This window comes from Salarias fasciatus, chromosome 16 (genome assembly GCF_902148845.1).
Source record: "Salarias fasciatus chromosome 16, fSalaFa1.1, whole genome shotgun sequence".
In the NCBI taxonomy this organism is placed as follows: Eukaryota; Metazoa; Chordata; class Actinopteri; order Blenniiformes; family Blenniidae; genus Salarias; species Salarias fasciatus.
Window position 1 is genome coordinate 15566974 of NC_043760.1, and position 27093 is coordinate 15594066.

Below are 27093 nucleotides of genomic sequence, written 5' to 3' on the forward strand. Positions count from 1 at the left end.
AATTAGCCCCCTGTATGGAGGGGAGCGAGGGAGCGGTGGAGATGAGAGGGAGAAGGATAGAGAAGGAAACATAACCCTTTCCACCTCACACAGCCATTTCCCTAATTAGTGACCACACACAGCTTCTGCCGGCCTCCTGTTTCCACGTCCAGCTCATCTCCACCTCTCCGGTTCAGTATATTCCAGTCTGGCCACTCATTTCTTTTTACTTCCTCCATCTTTTATCATCCATCACCCCCTTCCTCTTCATCCATCAGGATCCTCGACAGGTAGCAACAGTAAAGGTCACTAAAATAAATCAAACAAGTAACTTAATTATAATTTGCTTATTAATTTAAAAGAGCAGTGGAGGCCTAGAGGAAGAAGCCCACTGCTCCTGGTAAGTGTAGTTAAGGTTAACTATGAATATGATAAGCTAAGAAAAAAAAAGGATCCCCAGGCGAATTACCACAGCATAACAAATTAAAAAAGATACCTGCTGCTGCAAAAGGGTTTCTGATTCTTGCTGTACTAACGCACACTGTGATACAAAACAAGGCAGCAGAGTCTTTAATCACCTGTGTGGGAATACTGAGGAAGAGGTCTCAGTCAGCTTTTTAACATGAGGATCCAAACCAGAGACCCAAAAGAGAGAGAGAGAGAAAAAAAGAAAAGCTATCTTTCCATCTATATTTTGCAGATGGGTCAACTTGGAACCAAGCAAGCAGCAACTCCCTGATTCTATCTTACACACACGCACGCACGCACACACACAGACACACACTCCTCAAGCTGAGAAACAGAAGGTGTCGTAGGCCCAAGGGCTCATTGTAAAGCTGCTGACTGAGCAGAGTGAAGCGGAAACAGAGAGACGAAAACTGTTCAATTATGGAAAGAGCTCTGGGTATAAATCTACCTCTGTCAGCCTAAATAATGACTACTGACACAGTATGGCGAGCGTGTGCGTCTGGGAGGGAGAGAGAGAGAGAGAGAGAGAAAGAGAGAGAATGTTGTCGCTGCTCAATTATCGGTGACATGGTGCATATGTGTGTGTGTGTGTGTGTGTGTGTGTGTGTGTGTGTGTGTGTGTGTGTGTGTGTGTGTGTGTGCGTGCGTGAGGGGATTTCCTTTGTAAATGACTGATTGACTGGCAGACGGAAAGGCATGGCCTCCCTAACAGAGACATCCTGTGATGAGTTACACCACCAGTGAGCTCCAGCGAAGTCGGCTAATCTTCCTTCTATTATTCTATCCATATTCTGTCCATTAACAAAAGAGTCAAAAATGCAATGTTAAAAATATTCAAAACCTTTGAAAAATCTTAACATTTCTGCAGACAACCATAGAAGTTAGTAATTTGTGCAATTTGCTTAGGCCTTTGTATGAATACAATAATGAACTGAGGCGTTTAGCAGCTGCAAACTACTGGGCAGAGTTCAGATTGAACAACTACAAAGGCTCAACGCCGCTGATCTACACGCAAAACTTAAAAAAAAGCATAAATCTGACACATTAATGACTCCTGACAGTAAAGTTTTGCAAGCTACACCTGCTCTCAATGTGCTGCAGATGACTTCCATTCAGCCTCAGGAACACGATTATGTGCAGAGCTCAGGCTGCATTTGCGAGCAGACGAGAGCTCAGTGACAGAAAACCTGGAAACTTGGCGACTTTTCAGACGTGGCAGAACCGGGAAAAGGGCCGCAACATGTTGTAAAGTGTGGCTTAAAAGGAGAATCAATGGTGGGAAATTTCAGCGCTCTGGGGTAAGAAATGATGCCAGAAATCTAAATGGCAAATCAGAAAACTGCTCTTAAAACCAGAAATGTGCAGGTTTGATGTGTTGAGTGCTAGCTCAACTAATCACAGCTCCTTCTTTAGTAAATGGGTAGTTGGAAAAAAATGCGTTCTTTACGGGGGGAATTATTTTCAGAGTAAATGCCTAATTAGTTCATTGTACTGCAAGCTTCTAATAATATCTACTTTTATGACAAGAGGAATGCCGAGTTTTAATATCAAGTAAACAGGCAAGGAGAGTTTCTTTCTCACAGTAAGGAAAATAAAATAATAAGAAAGAGAACACGTCAGTGACTGAAAAGCCACCAATAATGGAACTTAAAGTGTGGCTGAAAGGCAGAGCCAAGAGCTGCACAGCTGAGATGCTCTTTATGTCAGGAAACCACTGACAGTGAATTGCTCATTAGCCCATTGTGCAACACAGCACCACAAGGTATGCGAGTGTAATTGTAGCCTTAAGTGTCAAGCTAAGTACGACAACAACTGAGATGATAAAAAAGAAGCTGCCGGCGATGAATGGCTAAGTCCCATCACCGAACCAAAGTCAGCTACAAAGGAAATGAGTTTTAAGAGTGGCAAAAAACCATTAAGATAAGTATGCCATTAAGATCTGTGGAGGAGAGAAGGTCAGACTTCTAGTTCTGCGTTAACGAGGATATGGTTCTAACTGCTCCCCAGACCAAATCAATACTTTTTGATCACGTTGGGTTTGCAGAGTGTGTTTCATCGCTGACACAGACTCTTCTTCGACACTGCGGTGGCAATTAAACTTCACAGATTATGAGGAAAAACATAAAAGTTTTAACTTATAATAGAGGTTTAAACCGGTGCAAAGCTCGAAAGAATTTTCTTGCTCTTCAGATTTAAATCAAACCTGTAAAAATAGCACTGATTTGAAGGAGCGTTGAATTGTGGGATGAGCTAGTACGCTGCACTCGCCAAAAAAAATAGATGGATGAAAGACATAAATCAAAACAACAGAAAAACTAAAATGACGTCCATGCTTAACATTTTGACAGGGATTTTCAGAAACAAACCAAGAAACGAGCACCAACAGTCAACATGATCCTGCCTGCTAGTTCAAATGACAGGAAGAGAGAGGGAATTTAACCATAACCATGTGGAAGTAAACGATGCCATAGAAAGCTTAAAAAGCTATAACTTCTCCTGGTATACATTTTTACCTTGCAAACATTGACTCTTGTAATTGTTTGAGCAAAAATTTAGCACAAGACACAAGATTTATCAGGTTTCAGTATTGATCTACCACCACACGAGTTATGCTTTTTTCATTTTTTCTTATTAATCTTGGCAAATGTTAACAATAATATGTTTAAAAAAAATATTATCTTTTATTCTGATTTCAGCAGTGACAACAGAAGAAAAGGCAGACAGGAGGAAGGAGGAGGAGCAGAGGACAGACAGATGAGTGGGAGTAACCGAGGACACATCCCACCGATCACATGAAAAATATTGAACTGAAGCCACGGCTCACATGTGAAAGCAATCAGCAGTGCTGGACCTGACACTCACAAACAGACACAAACACAAACACACACAGGAGTAACACACCCTTGGCTAAACCCTGCGATTGGCTGGAGACTCGCTGCATTGCTTGAATGTTCTAGAGAAGGATCCGAGCAGCTTTCCCTCCACAGTACCCCTTTGTGTGTGTGTGTGTGTGTGTGTGTGTGTGTGTGTGTGTGTGTGTGTGTGTGTGTGTGGGTCATTTTTTGGCAAATTCGCATTGCAAAACTGTATCAATTATAAACCCGATGTCATGTCAAGGTGCATTAGTGTTTCCTACATTTAGAAGTAACTCTGCGGTGCTTTGCCAACAACATTGGTATTAAAATGAAATCCCTGAGATTTGTTACAGAGGCAGCTGTCAGTTCTGTTCATAGACGCCTTGACGGACAGTAGTTGAGGCTTTTTTTGTGTAGATTTACTGGACTTGGGGTCGGCCTTTTGGCTAGGATGCTCGAAATCCTGGGTGTGCTGTGGAGGACAGCAATGATGTGAACGTTTGAAAAATGAGGTTAAAAGTTAGCAGTAATATGTGTGTTTACTATAATCTTCATTGGGTTAAGAAGCAATTGTCTCCTTGTCTTTTGTTCTATTCAACAAACTTAATGCAATGTTGATTAGCCACATTTTATATCAACGCTTCCTTCTTTTCATTGCAGTATTAATCTGCCATCAACTCAAATTGTGGTGAAACGCAGGACTCACAGTCACAAATGACAAGAATCCATGTTGACATTGCTGTAATTAAGTACTAACTGAAGTAGTTGCACTGTTATGAGGATACAATTAAAGTGAAGGTTTGTTTTCTCATGCATAAACACAACTCACAACATCTAATTGACTTTGTTATGAAATGCTGAGCAGCCACAGACTTTCTGTAACCGGGTAAATAGAGTTATATCACAGAGGTAATGCGTCTTCACAAAAAGTGTTTTCCCATGACTTACATAATGGATTTTAAACTAGTTTTCATTTACAGCACACAGAGTATTTTGCACTTATTGGAGCTTTCCTCTTCAAATTAAAACTCAAACGTCTCTTCATCCCTCTCATTTGCTCGTCGTGCAGATTTTCGAGTGAAATGGACCAGGAACCAGCTACGTGCCTATCATCGGGGTAATCATGGTGCTTTTGTTGGACCACAGAACTGAGAAGTATAATTTCTGTCACAACGTGCATGGCACGTTTTTTTTTTTTTTGGATTTCCGTGATGTCAAAAGCCGCAGCTGCAAAAAAAACCTGAAGACAAAGCCGTCTTCAGCTGTACTTTGACCGGACACAAAAGCCGCTGTCGCTCCCCGTCTGCACTTGCGTGTGCCTCTTTGTGATTATCACCGGGAACCCCACCCGTAACATTGTTGTACTGATGAGAAACTAAACGTGTATTTACACTAACTCTCATTTTGAAGCCAAACAGGTGGTATATGTGTGTATGTGTGTGTGGATACAGTATGTGTCTGTCAGCCTGCCAATGACTAGGTGTGGACTGAAAGAGATGAGAGAGCCGCAGATGTTCTGATCGCTCAGTCATTTCAAACACGGACAAAACTGGCAGCTTTGTAAGCTTTCAGTTCACATCCAATAGTTGGGGTTATAAGACCTAAATTACATGTTGCCTTCATAGCTAGCGTGAATGATTAGAATGAGTCCCGCAATAACAGTCAGGTCTTTGTTTCTGTGTGTTCTCACCGAAGGTTCGACACAGTAATGAGATGCTAAACTACATTACAGTTGTGCCCTGTAAGAACCCCCGATGTGTAATTTTGGATTTTTTTCCTTTCTTTTTTCCATTTTTATTGCAATAGAGTGCTGAGATTGTCTCTCTCATGAGGAAATTGTTTTACAGCCCTGAGGCCAGGTCAGCGAGGTTCATTGAAAAATATGAAAACAATACAGAGGTAGTAATGGAAAAGCAATTTCTTTGTGAGTTTACCAAAGCTGATGATTAGAGGATATGAGGTTTGTGACTGACATCATATCATATTGTTTTCCTTCTCCCAACAAAATAAACAGAACATTTGTTACACACATATAGTGGGCACATCAGTTTCATGCAGCGCTCAAGACACTTGCACATTTTTCTGTGAACTCCTAACAGTGGCACACACAGGGGGATGTATCCTTCATAGAGAATCAATGAGTGACAGTAAAAACTAATATTTGTTTTGTCAAAACATATTTTCTAAGTTAATTTATTGTGAACAAACTGGTAGATAAAACAATGAGTTTAACATGTTGCAGGGCTTCATATGACCATCCCACTGAAATGCACTTTACTGGTAAAAACCTATGGACATCCTCATATATTGCTTTTGAATATCAACAGATGTTAACAATATAACTTCTTGTTGTTTGTGGGTCTACAGGCTCTTTTGGTCGTTTGTGTTCGTTACATGTATAATTTGGTGCATTTCTCGGGATGTTTCGGGTCGATAAGCGGCAATGCCACTGCTGGCCTGTGGGGGCAGTGTTGTGCAGTATGGGAGCACTCCTTACCTTAGATTTTAAAATACAATCATTTGACATGCTTGGCCTACTGGTGAAGCTTGAGGAAGTAGATTTAATCACTAGGAGAGGGAAAAAGATTGAACTGCCCCAAGATGAAATAATTCAGTCGAATGAGTGATACGTTAACCGGAAGAAAAGTTCATTCCATATCAGAACCTGTATGTACCTAATGAAACATCTGACCTCAGCATGACCCCTGAAATCACCAGCAGAAATCCATTTTCAGGAAACAATAAAATGGCTGTTTGGCTTTCTGCATATACTACTAAAGGTGTGCATGCGTGTGATTAAGCCGCATACACTCCTAATGTCTCTTCTTATTTATTCATGACCCTATCAGTGCATGGCTTCATTTCTTAAATGGTGCTGTGGGGAGAAAAAAGGAGCCGACTGTAGCTGGAACTACCATTTTTTCCCATCTACATATAGCCTGTGTTGTGTCGGGAGACTCCCATAAATCAAATTTAAATGAAAGTAAAGATGCCCTTTTAATATTAGCTGCCTCATGAATGCCATGCATGATAGAATGAAAAATTGATTCTGAGCAAGGTTTGTTGCACACATCAGATAAAAGGAATAAAAATGACTTGATTGTATTTAATCTGAATAGGGATAAAAGGTATTCTCTTTTCATGTTTTATTCTATATATCCCTTCCACTGTGTGTGTGTGTATTTGTGTGTGTCAGAGTGGTCCACCAGAGTTGAAACTGGTGCATTTTGTGTGCCTGTGACTTATGTGTAAACAGCTGTGTTCAGTGGACTGGAGCTGAAACACTCTTGAATATTTTATCTTCCTTTACAACTCAACACAACTGCTGGAACAAACACACACAAACAAATAGCACAACATGTTCTTTGTCTTCAGTGGGATGTTTTTCGGGTTTTTTTCGTCCCCCCGTTGTTTTCATTTACAGCGCTGGCGAAACGGTTGTGACTGCATAAGTGGTGAGATCATGCGTTTTTCAGCATTATTATCCTCACATCACTTAGCATGGAAACAATTAAAAACCAGACAAAGTGAAATTTAACGGAATTTATTTGCTCTCAGCCGCTCGGCGCAGACTTAACTGGGTGCTCGGCTGTGCGTCGCATTTAGGATGGTAGCAGCAGGGGCGGTTGCTGCGGTGTTCATGTGAAGTGGGAATGAACTGCTATCATGTTTAATGCACGGATTACATCCAGAAGGCAAACATCTGGCGCGCAGACACAGACGGGCAGACCACCAGACGATCGGGGGGGGAAACTGCTAAAAACCAAGATGTTGATCTGTGCTACGATCGCAGAGATGATGGCTGCAGATACGCCGTGCATGATGTTATTAGACGCAATCACAAAACACCCGTGTGCGCACAGAATGAAGCCAAATAACAGAGCCGGAGTCAGCCAGATGTGAAGATGTACACATTTAGCGTTGTGCTTGCTGCTCGGCACCTGAACGGCTAAATGAAAAGAGCAAGTTTCCACTGGGGCGGGGTGCAACAAAACTTTAAGCATGCCATCTTTATGTCCTCTCATTAAGGATTCAGTTAACCGGGAGAGCAGTTAAATTAATGTTTCGTTTGAAACCACAGGGTTTAATGAGAAAAGCTGTTAAATAGATGTAGACAGAGGTAAATGCTTTTAATTGCATGAATAATACAGCGGTTCTGTTCTTCTGTGGCACAAGCAAAACAATTACTTTCCTCCATTTTCAGCTTTTCCTGACAAATAACTATTTGACCAAATCATCATTATATTATTCTAAAGGATCTGAAGGGCGCAACCACAGTGTGAAGGAACTGTTTTTAAGATCATCATCGGCCGCAATCAGCAGAACCCAAAGTAAACGTGTCTTCCTGGGATCTCACTCGATCAAGTGTCAACTTGGCAACCAACTTTCCCTCTTATTTTATAACTACACTGATGATGGTGTCAAAGTCAAAATTAACAGAAGACAGTTTTTAAAAAACTGAGTTTTTTTTTTTGATTATCCAGTAATTAATCATGATAATTTAATGCATTTAAATGATCAGCCTAACACACAAAACTTCACCTAATTTTAAAGTGTATATAATGCAATTAAAGCAATTCTGTTGAACTTCAAACTAAAGTTTCCCCATATGAAGACAGTAGATATTAAGCAAGCATTCATGGTCAACATTAGATTATCTTCATCATTCAGTATGTTTAGGTATGTTTGTTCTTCCTACCATGTGACAGGCTGTTGTTATCTCACTCTTTGTACTTACTGTTGATTCCACTTTGACCACAGTGATGCCGCAATGTTTTTGTTTTAGGTCTCTTAGAATATCAATTTAACTTCTGTTGTCACTTTGCATTAGATTGAGACCCCTGTTAAAATCAGATGATACCTCTCAAAGGGTGTGTATACTTGTAAATAAATGTTTACCAGCTTTGACATCATTGGCCCTTGTACTTATAATATTATTTTTATTTTACTTTTGTTTTTCATATATAAACCATTTTCCTTTATGATTGAAAATATCTGTATAAAGAAATGCTGAATTTTTTTCATGAGAAGCAGCCTCTCTCTGCTGTCTGTGCTGTGCTTGTTTTTTCTCTCTAATCTCTCCACAGTAACGTGTTAGAAACAGTCAAGGCTGGCCCTTCTGTGCCCATCAGCAGCAGCCTCCTGGTTATGCCTGACACATCTGGGATATTGTGCTTCCTCTGGGCTTTCACAGTCTCTCTCTCTCTCTCTCTCTCTCTCTCTCTCCTCCACTCACACACACATAAGCACGGAGAAATACAGTACTGAGGCCATCAGCCATAACCAGCAGCCTACTTCATGTCCGCTGGGGAACAGGTACGTGTCGTTTCCTGTTCTCATCTTCACCTGTCACATGTCACAGCACAACTAGAGTAGAAAGATCCGATGGCACATGAAGGAGCGGGCGCAGGCTGGCCATAAAAACACCATCTGCAACCAAGGACCCCGTTGTTTAAGGAAAAAAAAAAAAAAGCACTTTTCTATGTTATTATGACAACAATATGATGTCTACATTTGAGCTGGGATTATTGTAAAACACACAGCAATGGCTATTTGGAAAACCGTTTAAATTTCAGTGGCGAGGTATTTACTGCCTCTACTTCACATGGTGGCGACGGAATGCATAACATTATTATCATTATTTTTATTATTGCCTGGTTTAAGTCATGTGCCAGGATTTGTAAAATTGCCTGCTTTATTTCTGAAGTTATTGGGCAGAGGAGAAGAAATTGCCTAGCACAGCTAACAAGGCCCATACAACACTTCAGCATATTATAATAAATGGTGTCACACAGCTCAGTAAAGTAACCTACAGACTAATGGTCTCCATTCATCACTATTTATGTGGTATTGCCAACCTTTTAAACTGCCATTCCTACTAATTCCTAACTCCAAAAATACGTAGATAAAGAAAAAAAACACTTTTGAAACCTCAAAAGTAACTCAGTTGATCACAAATGGTGCTGCAGCTGGTCCGTGCGTGCTATCTACATGTGATCTACACGACGGGCTTTACGCGCAGGACAGTGCAACCAACACAGCTGGCTACTATTAGTGAAAGTCCCATGACCTAGACATGTTAATCCCTGTCCAGACATGTTGGAAAACCTTCTACTGGAGCAAGATGATTAACTTTAACCTCTATTGTATCGGCAGAAAGCCGCCGAACGCGTGTCTCTGCAAATAGAAACATATATATGGACATACAGACTCTGCAATGAGACAAAGACACAAAGCTCGACACAACAGGTGACGGAATAAATGTTTGCTTGCAATTATGCTTATAGACCATGTAATATACAGCGCATACATGCCAAGGTAATCATAATCCCACTGTGATGATGATATAGTGTGCAAGATTTCACAGTTGTTGCATAATGTGTCTTGATTGCGCGTGTTTGAGCCCGTAGGTCATGGGTTTATCCGTACACGTGTTTCATGCACACTGCACGAGGACTCCTTCCATTACACGAGCGTCTCTTTGTGCTCTTCTTACCTGGAAGGTCGCAGCCAAGGACCTCCATCCTCATGCCGATGCCAGCGGGAGACCACCGCTCCGGAAAGACTCGTATGTGCTGGGCGACTATCTCCTCGAACCGCCGCACCTCCGGGGTGTCGTAGTGGCTGTTTCCCTCAAAAATCTGCGGGAAAGAGACGGCGACGTAATCAGCGTTTTTTTTGGTTTATAGAGCTGTGAAAAGCAAAGATAAAAAAATGATTGACTTTCATTTTCTGTCAAAATCCCTCAGGTCAGCTCATCTGTGCACTTAAAAGGTCAAACTGGAATAATCTAAACAGGCTATTGTGCTGGCTTGAGGGAATGATAATGGCCGGGCTATTGATCTGAATGCCATCATATGAGCACCTGTCCAGTGAGTCATGTGACCCTCAAGCCCACCTCTATTAAGAGAGGTGCTTCGATAAAATCTATGTGGCAAAGTTCGATAGATCTGATGGCAGCTCGTTTCCTCAACGACAAGATTTGAAGGGCTTAAATGTGCAACTGAGGCAGTGATATGTAGCAAAATATACACAGGGTTATGACTATTTTGTGGCAATTGGGGCACCGGGGGTAAAATTAATAAAACAATGAAGAAACCCCAAAAACAACAGGAGAGTTTAAATTTTCTTTTTTCTATATTTCATTCATGCAAGCAGTGAACTCATTTCTCTGAAGTCATAACACAGCAAACACAGCACCATGTGACATGTGCCATAAAAAATAAAAAAGGAGTGCGTCAACCTTTGATTTTTGAATAATCTCTGAGGCGGCAGCAGTCTCGCAAGATTTACCGCAAAGTCACAAGTGACTAGTCCGCAACGATCCCTTCAAAAACGTGGACTGTGAACATGGTGCTATTGGTTTCATTAACTGAACCCTGTCTCCTCCTGTCTTCCACATTTCTGGAATTTTGAGAGCGTATGATGAGTTTCCCAGGACGCTCATTTAAAAAGACAGGCAGATGAGAGGGAACAGGGTTTTAGCATCAGGAGAAAATCTGGGCGCTCAGTAGTGCTATTAAAGCGCTTTAAGACATAGTCTCAGGAAGGAGAAGTGAGTTTAAAGTGGCCTGTCTCGCGGTGCGTTAGACTGCCAGCAGTGCTGAGTGGTGATGCAGGAAAGACATTTTTAATTAACACCCATGAGAGACAAATGGGGGGATGAGTGAACAAGAGGATGAGAGACAGTAAAAAGCGGGGGGTGGGGGGGTGGGGGGGGGGAACGCACAGACAGACGGAGAGATGGAAGCAGGGAGAGTGAGGATTGAGGTGATTGAATTATTACCAAGGAAGCCGAGGCGGTAAAATAACAGCTTTTATAACAAGAATGAGCGAGGGGATGAAGGAGGAGAGTCAGAGGAGGAGACGGCGAGCGAATGAAGAGGAACTAAGCTGAGAGACAGCTATAAATAAACGACAAATGAGGGAGGACTGACAGAGAGGCAATCAGAGAATGGAGAGCGTGCACGTTCGTGTCACACAGAGGTAAAGATAAGGCGAACGCACCTTCGCAAATCCAGTCTTGCTGTCTGTGATGTAGGTCCACTCTTTGCCCGTCACGCTGTGCGCCAGCTTGTACTTTCTGACGAATGCTCGGTTCTCGGCGCTGGTGCTGCCCTCCAGCCCTCGTGCGCCCTGGGTAATGATGCCGCGCACCATCTTGGGCACACCGAGGTCCACCTGCGTCACAGGAATCACAAAGTTAGATGACTCTTTTGTTTGTGATCCATTTCATTTAAGCGTTGCTCTACAATGTTGCCAGACTGTCGTCACATTTCTTGGTCTTTGCTTCCATAAGGTTGGACACTAATTATATTCATATTGCATTATTGGTCCTTTTTATTTCCTGCTGCTAACAATCACTATGATGTGGTTATTAAACTTCATCGTAACAGACAGCAAATCTATTTCCCTGAAGTGATAACAGGGAGCGCCGCTATAAGCCTGTGAATGGGAGCATGCAAAAGATAAAAAATAAAGTGTATGCAGTGCCAATACTTTAAATGACTTTCACCAAAACTGTAGTCATGCTGAGTGATTCGACAAAACCTTTCACTTTCTCAGCAGAAATTTAATAGTTTAAAATTCCCCAGCTGCAAATTGGACTATTCCTACCTCCAAGTTACTTAAAAATGTACCATTAGTTCTCTGTGTCACTTTTTTCTTACATTTTCTTTTTCTTTGCCGTGTGCCTTTGTTAAAGGTTTCACTGAGTCATCCAGTTCACAGATCCTCAGCCTTTTTGGCAACTATGACTTTGCTTCATACATTTTTTAATCAAATTTGGTTTTTTTTGTTTTTTTAAGTTTGGCTGCCAGATCCCTCTTTGCAACTGAGTCCATACTTTGTGGATCTGACAACTTTAAATTTTGCTCGGTGTGCCATCCTCCAGGTTTCAATTGGGTCATTTCATGTTGATCATGCTGGTCTTACGCTGATGCTAAATGATAGTTAATGTTTTTTGAGAGCTAGGATTAAAATTGGTCAAACCTTTTGGTTAAAGCAAAGTCAAAACAACAAAAAACAAAAACAAAACTGTAAATTGAGCTCATTTCAACCTGACTGCAGTCTCATCAGTGGTAGGAAGCAGACAGTTATCCACCTCAGAATTGATCTCAATGTAGAAAAAACTTGGTTTGTTTACGCTACATACCTGAAGCCACTCCTCTCCAGCGATGGGTTGAGTCGGGTTGGGAAACCAGCCCGACCGGCTGGCCACCAGCCTGGCGGCCCCCATGGAGCCGTGGATGTCCCTCATGGAGGACGCGGAGATCTGCGAGTCGGGGAGCAGGCCAGACAACATGCCTTGCAGCTCTGAGCAAGGAGCATCTGAGGCGGGGACACAGATGGAGAGGATGGAGAACAGACTGATAGTCAGTGCATTTCCTCAGACAATGAACATGTTGCGAGGGCATCGCAATCAGCACACAACAGGACACCGGAGGCCATCTTTCTCTGGACAGAACTGGAATTACATTGTGGCGTAGAGCTTGAACTGTTTGGCAGTTTACATTTTTTTCTTTCTTGTAATCCAAATACCATTAGAACATTTTAACTGTCAGTCAATTTATTCCTTATATCAACTGCAATGTGGTCGATTAGATAGGTTGCGATTTTAAGTTTACCAACAGTACAACATTGATGTAATTGAACACTATTTTTTTTTTAACTTTCAGTTTAATCAGGATGTATTTTAATTCAAATGTAAGGATCATCAATATCATGGCTTTAAGTCCACTCTTTTTAAAATCATAAGTTTCAATTAAAATTTTTGCCAATCACTTTAGTTCGTGACAGGCAAATTTCTTTTATGTCTGTATTTCTTTCCCAAAGTGTAACATTCAGACTTTATAGTTGGTTGAAGACGGTGTTTAGTATGTAGATTTTGATCATGCTCATTTGAATCAAAGCATGCTATTGGTAATACAATAAATGCAGTTATAATGTAATTAGTACTTTGCACACTGAGGAGTAATGTGTACTTTTGACATTACTTGTTGAGTCAACTTTCCGACTACTAGTAAGTAGTAAGTACTAGTATGTCTGCATATTCTCATTTGTCCAGGTAGGAGGCATCTTAATGCAAACTGAACGATAGTAACAGTTTCTGTCACTAATGTGATGATTTGAAGAGCGGACAAAATATAGAAGTATGTATATGTAAAAAGTATTGCTCTTGTTTGGTCTTCATTACATCTCTTTTGGTTTTCCACCTCAAACATTACATCACCTGCAGCAGTTAAATATTTAAATCTGAAATGGAAATTATGATATTGTGATGGAAGATTGCTGAAAAACACTCAATCAAAACTATTGCTTTAAAACACTGACACACATTTGGGACAACATTTGTAAATACCAGGTCATAAACGTGTATTTTCATGTTTTTTTCCCACAGACTAATTGATTCTCTTTAAGTGAAAAGAGTCCAAACTGTCATCCTTGCGTGATCCAGCTAGGTGAAGTTGCAGCACTGCGAAAGCATCCAATACGACCTAGATAAAAACTCCTCATAAATAAGTGCCACTTTCAGGCCCGGGATAATTTGGTGTCAGTGTTTGATCTAATCTTGGAGCAAAATTCTCTGTGTGATTGTGACACGAATAGTTAAAGCGGCGACTGGCGCGTTACGCTCCGCAGCCCCTTCTGAGCTGCTTTCCATCAACCCATTTCATTATTTTTCCTTCCTGCTGCTGCAAAGTTGATGCGTAACTATAATCAAGCATCCAAAGGGGATTCTTCACAGGGAATTGAGCCAGAGAACTCCCAGATGGAGGAACTAAATGAAAGCATGATGCAGATCAAAGGGATACTGTTTGTTACACTGACAAATGTGTTTTAGGCTAACAAGCATCAGAATATGGTGTTGCCATGAATAATGACATGAGACAGGACCAAAAAAAGTGACCGTCTCTGTTTGGAAAATGTGCAGGTTGAAACTGATGTGAAGAAAAAAAAGGAAAATGAGGTGAAAAAAAAAAAATGACGGAAGAATGAAAGAAGAAGAAGTGGGTGGCAGGACAAAAGGTGAGGAAGGAGAGTTAAAGGACAAGGGGGAGATAAGGAAGTAGGCAAAAGGTCAAAGAGAAAGATAGACTCAAAAGAGAGCAAGTGAATAGAAAGGGTGAGGAGGATAAAGAGTGGAAGGAGAGCGAGCGGGCTGACAGTGAAGGGTGACGGTGATTGATGGTGACATTCTTCAGGTCTTCATGGAGATGAATGTTTAATGCTGTGACGTTTGCAGCCGTGCGCCGCTTTGGTAAATAATGAATCAACAATAAACAACAACAGCTACAGATGAGCTCCCCCTTGAGCTCGGCAGCAGACGAGAAAACTGATTAGCCAGAAGAAAATCCCATTATTGCATCGTCTGTTTTATGTTGCTTTTGTTTGCATGCGAGTATTTTGGTAGTTGCTGCGCCGCCTGTTTAATCCAGAAGTGCAGTGGGTGAGTCGATGGTAATGTAATCTCTGCGGATCATAGCAGAAATGGTCTGATATTATACACCAGTGTGAGAGCTCTTACTCGGAACGCTCCCGTCCAGACCGTACGTGCACCGGCTCACAGCCGTCACGGTCTCGCACACATGCTGGAAGCCACTTCCTGTGATGGTTCGCCCACTCACAGGTGAGCACACACTCCCACCGCGCTTCTCCTGATAACAGGGGTCTCACAAGTGAGACCTGAGCTACCAAGGAATCACGCACATGACTGAACCTCGCCTCGCTTCATAAATACACACATTACACAGGCCTGGAGGGACAAATAATAAAGGCGCTAAAAATAAGTGCTGCTGTGATGTGATTAGGAAGAAGTGATGGGAGGGCGGAGTGGCGCATGTACAGAGATGATTTACCGAGGAGGGACATAGAGAAGAAAATCAGAGCGGGGCGAGAGGTGGAGAGGGTGAATGAAAGGTGTCGGCGAAGGAAAGAGAAAGACAAAGGGAGAAAAAAAAAAAAACAAGGGAGAAAAACAGTGGCACGGAGTAGAGAGATGGGTAGATAGTGAGAAAAAAGTCGAGCTGGAGACATAAAAGTGTGATGTAAGTTAATGACATGTCACTGACTGACTGCTTTATGTCTGCCTTTATAGCCCTGTGCAGGGTATTATCACATTCCCCCTGGCAGTGTGTTCCAGTGTGAGTTTGTTCACATGTAGTTGGTGGGGGAGAAAAAAACAACAACAAAAAAAAAAGAAAAGAAAAAAAACCACATGACTATCAGCATATATGTTTGGTTAGAAAGTTTTTCGCTGCAGTTCATAGACGTATTTTACTGAAACTGCTGCAGAGCAGTTCACTCTATCGTCATTCACCTCTGAAACATCAAACTCTGTCCTCGCTGTTAACAAAAGGGACAGTGGCAGGAGACCGGCGGTGCTTTGCATATCACGTCAGTGTTTTCCACCGGCCCGTGATGGATGGCAGATATCACAGGCGGCAGAGACAGGCAATAGGCAGGGAAACGGCCAAAAAATGTGTTGAATGTGTTCTCAGTGCTGAGAGTAGTGGAAACAGTAGGGTGATATATAACGCAATTTCAGGTGTTCGGGTAAAAAAAAAAAATGGGCGAATGTTGGGCAAGAACTCAGGCGAGATACCTGATGTATTCTCCATTCCCATCCATATCTCCATAATACGAGCACACACATACACACACACACTGAAGCAGTATCATATTGTTTTGGTGTGATTGTGATTTGTGTGGGTGCTGAAATAGCCCTCTTGGATAAGAGCATATCTGTCCCTCTCAATGGCCACTACAGTGGCAGCAGAGAGAGGCCCTAACCTAATAATGACACAGCGGAGCTGGACATGCACATCTTATGTTTCCCTGCCTTGCAGGGACACTGCATTGACTTACACCGCAGACTTTAAGCAAACTCCACAACTTCTTGCCGCTCTCACCTTAAAATAACCCTTACTTTAGTTTCAGCTTGAAATCTGTGTAATTATTTTTCCTTATGTGATTTTACTGGACATGGTAACAGCAGTCCACACTGAGGCGTTATGCCACCAGCTGATGTCCCCACGAGCACGGCAGATCCAAGCTCACACACACACACATGCACACACGCTGAAACAGGTTGTGTTTTCATGCTTTTCGGTGACACTCCCTGGCTAACCCGTAACCTCAACCTCGAGTTCCATCTAGAAATTGAATGATTCTCCCTGCTTGGACTTAGTTTTGGCCCAGAAGGATGGCATGTGCCCATAACGTGTGTCTAAACAGATTTAGACACACACACACACACACACACACACACACACACACACACAAAATGGCCTGAAACTCTCTGTTTTTACCATTTCTGCACTCACAAACACAGACGGTCTAATTAAGTTTTATCTATTTATAGTATTGAGCTGATTATGCTGGTTGAAATCGTGTTTGTTTGCCAGGGCTGCAGATGAAAGCTGAGAGCCTGTTACTCTCTGATGTTATCACCCACACATCACACTCTAGTATTATTCTATTAGGACTGAGTGTGTCTCTTTGTGCGCGTGTGATCTGTGAGTGGGAGACAGAGAAGGGGGGATATGTATATGAAAGAGCAAGGGTAAGAGTGTGAGTGCACACGAGAGTGGGTGTGTTGTGTGCATGTGAAAGGGAGAAACGGATAAGAGGAGTGTATGAACAGAATCATGAATAGAACTGATGGATGGACAAATGAGAGAATTAGTTCTCAGCAGGTGATATAAACGACAAGGACAAAATAATAATAAAACAAACCAACGAACAAACAAACAAACCCTTCTTATTCACATCTGAGGGTTCTCACTCAGGAAATGCTTTCTGGGGCAGCTATTTTTGCCCTGAACCACCTCCTGACCTGTTCCGAAGCTACTATATCATATGTAGAAAAGTTTGCAAGATGACCACCATGTTTTTACAAGAATCCCAGAAGGAGGGTTGTAAAACAAGTCTGAGCAACTCCGCTCGACAATAAAGATGTAAATCTTTCTTACCCGTTATCTGACAGCCGTACAGCTCAAAACGCAGCGCAATGCCATTTTTCCAAGTCTGAGGTCTGATGCGAACAAAGCGGGCCAGGACCGGCTGCGGGATCCGATTGAGAACCACCTCTGTTGGGTCAGTGTTGGCATGGAAAACCTAGAGATAGAAAAGCAGATATATTTATTATTACTTTGTGCAGGAAGGGCAGTGGGGGAATGAGCTGCAACATACGAGCTCACTCGTATAACATGCACTGCTGACTCATTAAAAGCGCCGCTGCAACTTATGTACAGTTTCAATTGTTCTCTGGAGGAAGACTTTGTATATCGTTTTTAACAGATATATGAACCCAACATCTCCATTCATGAAACAAAAAGGCTCAAAGCTCAAAGTGTGTACAAATAAAGCTGAGATCAATAAAAAAAACATGCACACCCACACATGCATGGAATAGTGTCTTTATAAATCCCAGTCCACCTTAACAATGTGCAAGCGTAGCCTCATATGCCACCCTCAACACGCCCACAGTCAGCTATAAATGGTCAACGCTCGCTGCAGCAACTGAGCACTGATGCACAGAAGTGAGTCTGTGCAATACTGTTTAGGAGAAGTCAGTAAATAAGACGGAGACTGAGAATATGAATTATGATAATAGTGTCAGTTAGAGGCACACACTGCCTGGTGACCATAAGGAAAATGAGACAAGATGTTTTGTTTTCAGTTTGGGACAGAAAACAAAGTTTATTCAAACTTCACTCAGTGTCTTTTTCAGAACTAAATGAAGACTTACTAATGAAATTCTAGCAATGCAAAGCTGACAAAATAATCTGTTGGTCATCTTTTGGGTCAAGCCTAAATCATGTTAGCAGCTTCGACATTTTTAAAAAGCAATGCATCCAAAGAAAAACTGTGTTAATGTCAATGGATTGTGCCCAAGTACAACATACTGATTTGAAAAAGACACAGCAAACAACAGACCTTTCTATAAATAGCCGCATTATTGCCTTGAAAGATTGCATTTTGGTGTAGCTTATGATGTTGTTTAGCTCAAATCCCTGTTCCCACAGTGTGAAAAGCCTCATAAATCCATTAGCATGGCTGATTGGACCTATTTATACTGGAATGGTGAACGGTTCCACATCTGAAATTTTGTGTGTCACTCCAGCACTTAAGGGAATAGTTCCATATTTTAGGAAATACGATTATTTATTTATTTGTCTTATTATAAAAACACTCTTCTGCCTGTGTAAAAGGAGAGCCACAGATGGAGTTATTGATTAGGATGACACACTTTAACTTGCATCAGAATCACAGCATGCTAATCTCAGATTTATTAAGCCGCATCGGTTACATTATTGCACACAACACATAAATTGAAAGGATTCCAGGGGCTCACTGACACAGTCAAACACAGTCTGAGGGCATACAGTGTGGAATAAATCAAGGGTGTAAATATGCGGGGGAGCACCCTCTTCTCACATCCTCTTGACTCGACCACGCGAGCAAAGAACGGCACAGAAGACATCTTCACTCCGTCATGCTGTCACCCCTCAGTGCACAAACCCACACTGGATATTCACTAATACCCCGCTCCCCGACACAACGTCTTCCCATCGCCTCACAGTGTCCTGCTCTCACTCACACTCACACACACACACAGACACACACACACCAAAAATGATTTCCTCTAAAAGCAGACACAAATACAGATAAAAGGAAATTGAATGCAAGCGCACATGGCCAGAAGCACTCTTTTTGTCTCTTGACATCGAGACTTTATATCTCTATCTCCATCTGACAGACTATCATCTCTCTCTCTCTCTCTCTCTCTCTCTCTCTCTCTCTCTCTCCCGACGGGAAAACACAGCTGGGCCTCTCCTCTACTCACTTCTTTCCCTCTCTTCTGTTTCTCTTCAACATCTCCACTTCCCGCTCCTTCTTTCTGCCATCATAATTTACCGTCGCACATTGTAAGGAAAGAAAAAAAAAAAGCATTTATCTTGTTCTTTAAGTACTGAACCAAAAAAAGAATAAGGATTTTTTTCTCTTGTTTTTTTGACACTGTTTCCATCAAGTTATATTAGTGCTGAAAACACAGTGTAGCGTGCTTGTCACAGAGCGCACTGAGCCTTATTCAACTGAGCCAAAGGCCTTCCAATTACTTGCTTGGATACGCATTTATAGATGTTTACTTTGTTTTAGGTGTGTGTATGCGTGTGTGAGTCCCTCTGTGTGTAAATCCCTGTTTTCTTGCTGTTCACAATCCATTAAAGCTCAGGGTCCGTCAGGGGTGACAAAATGTGGATGAAGGGAGTTTCTGACCCGCAGGAACAGAAGCAGGCCACTGGGTCAGCTGGGAATTGAACCCATGACCCAATGGGTGAGTAACACAAAGTCAGCTCCATTGAACTTGTGCCCTTACGAAAGCCTTCATACTGGAAACTGTGACCAGTTAAATGATGGAAAATGCCTAAAGGCCCCAAAAGACTTAATGGGATTGTGGGAGCCGACTGTAATTACAAGTATGTGTGTGTGTGTGTGTGTGTGTGTGTGTGTGTATGTCAGTGTGTTAAAGTGTAATTATAAAGTCTCACTCCTAGGAGTTGGGAGCTTGCGGCTGCTTTCTGATTTCCCATGGCGAACATTGAAATGTTTCTACGCCACATGTACACGCAGTGCCAAGTCCCCATGACTTTGGGGGACGCCACGCTGACTTACATGGAAGGCTCGGACACTCACTTTGATCTCAGACAATGAGCATTTCTTGCCTGAATCTTGACCTTATCTTCTCTCAGACCTACAACAGAACTGACTCTGATGCAGCCCTGGTCTCCATCTTAATGTGAGAATATTTACATGGTGCTTGCAATTTGTCTCAAAGAGCACGGCGCGTCCTTATCATGTGACCGTGTAAACAGATTCCCACTGCATGGGTAATCCCAGCATTAGTAAGGCTACTCACACACAGTCCTACACACACACACACACACACACACACACTTTGATGTGAACGTGTTGTAAGAGTTCCTTGGAACACGTGTATGTTTGTGTGAAGGTTTAATATCGTAGCTCTGCCAGTGCTGCCCTTTGTCCTATCTATCAAATGACCCTTCTTAATTCTCACTAACCCACTTCGTTCAGGGTCACCGAATGGAGCTGAAACTCAATCTGCTGCTGCTTGATGCAACATTTCCTTGTCAGTGTTGTAGCCGTTGCTGTGTAGTCCTTCATGGAAGTATAGTTGTTTTCAAATATCGGAAAATCAATGAGCTGTTTTGGAAATAACATGAGACAAAATAGGGTGTTTGTGTCGCCGCATTGATCACCTCCACCACTTCTCCCTTACCACATGAAGGTCAAATCCAAGTTGGACTTTGCATGTTCTCACTGTGCATGAGCACCAGTGTCAAATCCACTTAAAGTCAAAGCTGTTTCTTGATGGTTACTAGCTCTCTGATTTAATTATGTATGGACAAATGTAAATAGCTGTAACTACCATTTAGCTTGTATACAAAATACTAATGGCTCAGTTATCCATGAGCATATCAATATAATCTTAGCCTTGCTTCATTAGACCTGTCTGCTGCACTCTGTTCTTCTCAGCAGTTTTCAATGTGGCTTCTTCTTGCTGTCATTAAACCAATTTTATTTTGTGCTGACATGCAGAATATACAAGATCTTCCTTCAACTAACTGATGTAAGCAGCTGACCTTAATGAGAGGATCATTCATCTGAGTGACCTAAACTATGCTGACAGCTCAGATAATGAGTAATACCAACACCGCAATAATACAGCCCGGTAAATCATGTGGACAGACATGAGTGAGACGAATAAAAAACAACATTCAAGCTTTTGTTTGTTACTTGCTGCTTATGTTCAGAGATCACACGTGCATATCTCAGGAAGCGACGCCACACTTGAGTTAACCTGTGAGCTTAAAGAGATGGCAGAGAAACAAACATCACATCCCAGGTGACATCGCACACCGCCAAAACTTTGCACGCACTTATTAACTGGTATGTTTTTATTCCTGTAACAGTTCCCAGGCTGCGGCTTTGCAGTGAGAATCAACAGCGAGGAGGTGAAAGGGGATATGTAGCATCCCGTCCCGGAGGTCTTCAACTCCTAAATTCACTCCTAACAGTCTCTGTCTAAAAGGCTTCAATAACAATCAGCTAATGGACGACACCTGCTGCAACCCCGCTCAGGTTATTGAGTGTGTGTGTATCCGTGCACGTGTGCATGTGTGTATGTGTGTGTGTGTGCGTGCCCTGTTTGTATGTCTGTCTGCATTTGTTAATGGGCCGATGTTTCCACCGACGGTGGAAGAACGAGGGAAGCTGACACCGGGAGCAGAGTGCAGTGAATGGATGCTCACCTATACACCTCTTTCTCCCCCTGTCTCTCACACACACACACACACACACACACACACACACACACACACACACACACACACACACACACACACACACACATACAGTTTCACGAAGTACTGTAAGGAACTTCAAAAGGTACTTTTCGTCTCGGCGAAGTTCATAGGTGAGAGACATGAGGGGAATACCATTTTCTCCATCATTTACACACACACCTGCTCCACTGCACGGCAATAGAGAATAGCAGCTGATCTTGGTTTGGAGGCAAGTGGCAACTAATCGGATTTAGTGTATAACTACAGAAAAAGCCCATGACAAATGAATATATTCACCTCATGGGAAGGTAAAAACAGGTGTGCGAGTGTGTGTGTGTGTGTGTGTGTGTGTGTGTGTGTGTGTGTGTGTGTGTGTCTCGTGTGTGTGTGTGTGTCGTGTCGTAAGCCTGCAGGGCCACAGTCAGTCATCCAGGCAGGACCAGTGTGGGCGTGCTGAATTATTCAAATATCCGTGCTGAGTGTGTGTTGTGTGTATGGGTGTGCATCGAGTTATAAAATAGTAAAACAGCCCCCTCCATCTCCTCTCATTTCATCACACAAGGGCGAATGCACACCCGTGCACAGACATCAGGGAAGTAACCCGTCTTTGACAGTTGAATCTCTGCGTGTGCGTGAGTGTGTGTTTGAGAGTGAGAGAGAGAGAGAGAGAGAGACAGTAAAACACACTAATCTCAGAGCCCACATCACGTATGGCACCTTGATAATGTCTCCCTTCATCCCTTTTCTCTCTTTCTCTCCCCCGGCTTTTCTTTTGTCATTTGTCACAAACCCTTTCCTGCAGCTCTCCTTTGACCTCGCAGTCCCTTCTGTCGTTCCCTCACCTCGCAGCCTCCCTCACTCCACTCTGTCATTTTATTTTCTTTCCCATTCCTGACATCCTTACAGGCCGTGTTGCTCAGACCTCTGATCTTTCCACGGGGATTTGTGGTCAACACCCTTGTCTGCTATTCTCATTACTCTCCCTCTCCTACTTGCCTCTGCTCATCCATCCATCCCTCTTTCTTTTGCTCTGCGAATCCCCTATGAACACTCCTTTTCCTCTCTGTCTGCCTCTTTCCTTCACTCACTTGTTCCCCTATGAACTTTGCATCCCTCCTTCTGGTTTCCACCCCTCTTTCCCCCTCCGCGTCGCTCATTTTCTCTCCATTCTCTCTTGGTTCTTCAACCTTTTGCTTGTTTTTTTTTCCCCCTCCTTCGCTCCTTTTCTTTTCGACAATGCCTTTCCATCACAATGTCCCTCTCTCTCTACCTCTCATTCCACCCACGTCTGCCTCCTCCATCCTTCTCTGTCCATCCATCCATCCTCCCTCCCACAGATTAAAGTGGGAATTGGAGGTTTTGGTCTTGGCTAAAGTCCAGTGTTGTAATGGCCACAGACAGGTCTGCCTGTAGCAATTCAGGAGGGCTACGTAATGACATTTGCACCGAGTCCGGCCTAAATGTACCTCTCCATGAGCGCTCTCAACAAAGTAAAGAAGTGAGACAACATCACGGGACCTCAGTCCACTAAAAATCTCATCTTTTTCCTTGCCATGTGGATAAACTTGCTTAACCTGCCCGAACAACCTAGTGATCAGTATCATTGACTACTTTATGTACAGTTTGTGTCTAGGGCATTACAGTGCAAGCAGTAAAATGATGTGCATATTGGAAAATGAATAAAGACGACAAAAAATGCTTGTTTAGAAACTGAGGTATACAGACGTATCCATCGATTGTTTCTGTATCTAAATTTGTGTACACATCTGGCCCTTTCTCATTGGCCCGTTTCTCATCTCCATTTCCCTACTTTGTACAATCTGTCTACGGAAGGCAGAAACAAATTATGTCTCAATATTATGGCACTTTCTTTCTCCCGTCTGCAAAGTTTCTGCGAGTTAACACATATTCCATATGTCCCATCTGGTTCACAACAGGCCTTTAATGACATTATCAAATACATTACAGATCACACAAATCATCCTGATGTAGTGTGACAGCAGTGCCGCCCCTTTGGGCCGGCTCCCAGATGTTTAAACCCAGAGCGTGTGTGTCATGAGTGCACGCACAGTGGCTCCTTCACTCAGCACGACTCATCTTCAACATATATTAACGTCCGATGAGGAGAAGTATGTAAACAAACACGTGCCCATATTCATGCATGTGTCTTCTATGTTTCCGGTAATCAGTGAGAGTATGGTGTGTTTGCAGGAATGCGTACAGTCTGCTCTACATGTACTCCCCCCCGCCCCCATGCATGTGGCTCCCATTAATTTTTGTCCTCCTTTAATACGACTTGCTCATAAACCACTAATTCAATAATTCTTGCCGATTAACACACATACACGTGCACCGAACCATCACTGCAGCCGAGCACAAGAAGTCATTTGTTTAAAACGGCATAAATGTTCCTGTCCGTTTGGTGATGACTTTCTCAGAGGCACTAGGGGGGGAGAAGCAAAAGATGATGGAGTGTCCAGAGGGGGGAAAGAGTTCAAGAGTGGATGCAGAAGGCGAATGAAGATGTGAAGAAAGTGAATCAGGGGACGGGGCGGCATGAATTGATGGATGAAGAGATTTTGAGGGAACTAGTGAAGGCGTTAGTGAATGAAAATGTCAAGGAAGAGATGAATGGATGGATGAACAGTTCAGAGCACGTTCAACCGGCTAACAGAGACAGGTCGGGGGGCTTCTGTGAGTTCCCGGCCTCAGCGAAAAAGCTCAACCTTCTCTGAAGTAAGACATTTTGAAATGAGCGAAGGGCTAAATGCTTATAGACTGATGTGATCCAAGGTCTGCCCGTAATTATAAAAACAATTTCCCTGAATTATCCTTTGAATGCTGACACAGCATTTCATACTCTCGTGCAACACTCTGCCAAGCAGTCCTCGCCACTGCTACGGAGTGATTTATACAGCGTCCCAACATAAAACACACGCTCAAACGACCGGCCTGAAAGATGATAGAGACAGTCTGCATGGCAAGGCCGCTGCTGACTGGCCGTCTGAGGTGTGTCAGCTGAGAAGGGACATTAGGCGCCAACATGCTGACACCATTGTTTCAGCATTAGATAAATAACCATTGTACATGCCTGTTTTTTTGTTCCCCCCTGTTCTGACGTCAGTCTTTCACGTTCATCCTTCCCTCCAGGGACCGAACGCACACTCCAACATAAAGACCAACTCGAAATGTGTATCGGGTTAATATCCATAATGCTGCAATGAGATAATCATGCGCTGCAGTGGATTAAACAGAAAGACTGAAAAACCCTGAGATATCAGATTAAAACTCAGACTGACGCACTGGGAGGACGAATGGCTCACACAAATCAAACTGGTAGGTTTGAGTGTGTTTGTCCACAACTATATTTCCCTGAGTGTGTGTGTGTGTGTGTGTGTGTGTGTTCAACCAGGAACTGCTGTTGACTAATTCTTGACCCCTCCTCCTTTATTCGAGCACATTCATATGCAGTCAAACACTCCTCTGCTGTGTCTGGCTTGGTATTCAGCTCAAAGCAGCTTTCCAGGGTTATGGGGGAATCAAGGGGGATTATGAGCAGTGACACCAGCAGCTAACCCCAAAACATTGTCATTAAGCTGTTTTGCATATTGGATTTTCATTGTTTCACTGCCTGACACCAACGTGCTATGAAACTGGGCTGCAGTTGCTATAATAGTAATGATAAAACTGATTGTAAATTGATTTCCTTGTGTTTGTTGTATATTTTGCAACAAAAACATGCACTTTAAGGATGCAAACACGCTTGTGCATACTGAAAAAAATTACATTGCTAAAATTACATACATTGTTTTATGTATTGCCAATTTAACTCAACAGCTGCAAACATGACTGAAAAAAAAAAAACTTCTCCTGAGTCTATACTCAATCTTCGCTCCCTCTGATTTTTCTGCTCTTCACTGTTTTATCCATCTATCATGTCTCTGGGAGTCAGCTTTTGCTCTAAGCCTTATGGGATCTGCAGTTCACAAAGGCACGCCAGATGGTTAGAATGGATCTCCAGTTTCTTTCCCAGACCAGAATCTTTGCATCCGTATGAGAGCGTGTGCAAGCATTAGCGTTCGTCGAGAAATAACGTTTTATAGCACACAACGCTCGACGTGGCGCTACACCGCAAGGACAAACACGTGTGACCACAAGCACCAGGGAGAGAGCGGGCCGAGGGATGGAAAAAGCAGCCGCAACCGCTGGAATGCTCCTCTACTTTAATTGCAGCTCCGACCATTAAGACCCTCGGTGCCGTCTGCTTCATTTCTACCTGGCATCGCTCAGACTGCAACATATCACCGACGACATATCATGGCTTAACACCTCTGAGGGAAACCACTTAGAAAACAGCCCAATCAGGTCAGCGTCAGGCAGAACACTGACCAGAGAGTAACAGAAACCAGATGGGCTGTGTGAATGCGTACGGTGATGTAAGATCTGACTTGGAGCTCAGAGACGTGTGCTGGTTCTGGCTCGGCCGTAAACCCTTAAATGAAGCCTGGTGAGCGGTGGTGGAACGCCTGTAATTGCAGACACCGGTTGGGCTTGTGGTCAGCTCTTGCTGCATATATTCCGTCTCACATTTCTCCGTGCAGCGCATGTCGAGGCATGTGTGCCGCCCGAGATATAATTTCCCCGGCCGCCTGCGACTGCCTGGTGGTTCCAGCCATGTGTGGCCGTGCCTACCTTGTGGTTCTTGCCGTGTCTGTAGACCATCCAGTCCTCCCCGTTAGTGCTGACCTCCAGCTTGAAGGAGGTAACATAGTAGGCCTTCTGAGTTTCCTTGGAAATGGCGCCCTGTGTGGCGATGCCTGTCAGCACCTTCAGAGTGTGGAGGTCCACCTGCAGGAGGAGATTTGAAGCTTTATACGACAGACTGAGGGCATGTTCAATATGTATAAAACCACCGAAACACAGCAGGTCAAATGGTGTCTTCTTGAATAACTGGAAGGTAGTAAAGCTCCCACTTCACAGTTAGAGCTATAGATTTTACTGAGATAAAAGTGTAAACTTCCTATTGGGGAAAGCAGGAAGATTTCCAGGAGTTCTGAGACGAAAAAGAAGAAATGTACCCAAAACACAAATTTTACTTCACTGTTTTTTTTTTGCTCCTACTCACGGGAAATATCTAGCACTCACTCTCATCACTTCAGGTAAGCAGACTTACTGACTGTAAACAGAACTCATTACTGAACGGTAGACAGCAGAGGTAGAAGATGAAATGTGCTTCACTGGTTGACACAGGCCACGCCCAACACCAATAAAGTGGCTCTGCAGGAGGCGGCCATGTTTTTAATGATGTGAGTACTGTAAACTATGAGATGGGATCAATCCATGTGGTAACTGCTGCAAGAACACAACAACTGTAGCTACACTTATTTTTTTCAATGAAAACCCAGAAAATAAAACCT

The 27093-nt window shown here is 42.9% G+C and overlaps 1 protein-coding gene across 2 annotated transcripts in view; it reads right to left on the bottom strand.

Moving 5' to 3' along the window:
* LOC115403684 (neuropilin-2-like) overlaps positions 1-27093 on the bottom strand; it is a 96314-nt gene that overhangs the window by 27389 nt on the left and 41832 nt on the right. For both annotated transcript variants that reach the window (XM_030112658.1, XM_030112659.1), the window contains exons 7-11: positions 26369-26524; positions 17276-17420; positions 12457-12632; positions 11310-11483; positions 9799-9943 (exon numbers count right to left, since the gene is read on the bottom strand). In XM_030112658.1, coding sequence (XP_029968518.1) covers positions 9799-9943; positions 11310-11483; positions 12457-12632; positions 17276-17420; positions 26369-26524 — 796 coding nt within the window. The remainder of the gene's footprint in view (positions 1-9798; positions 9944-11309; positions 11484-12456; positions 12633-17275; positions 17421-26368; positions 26525-27093) is intronic.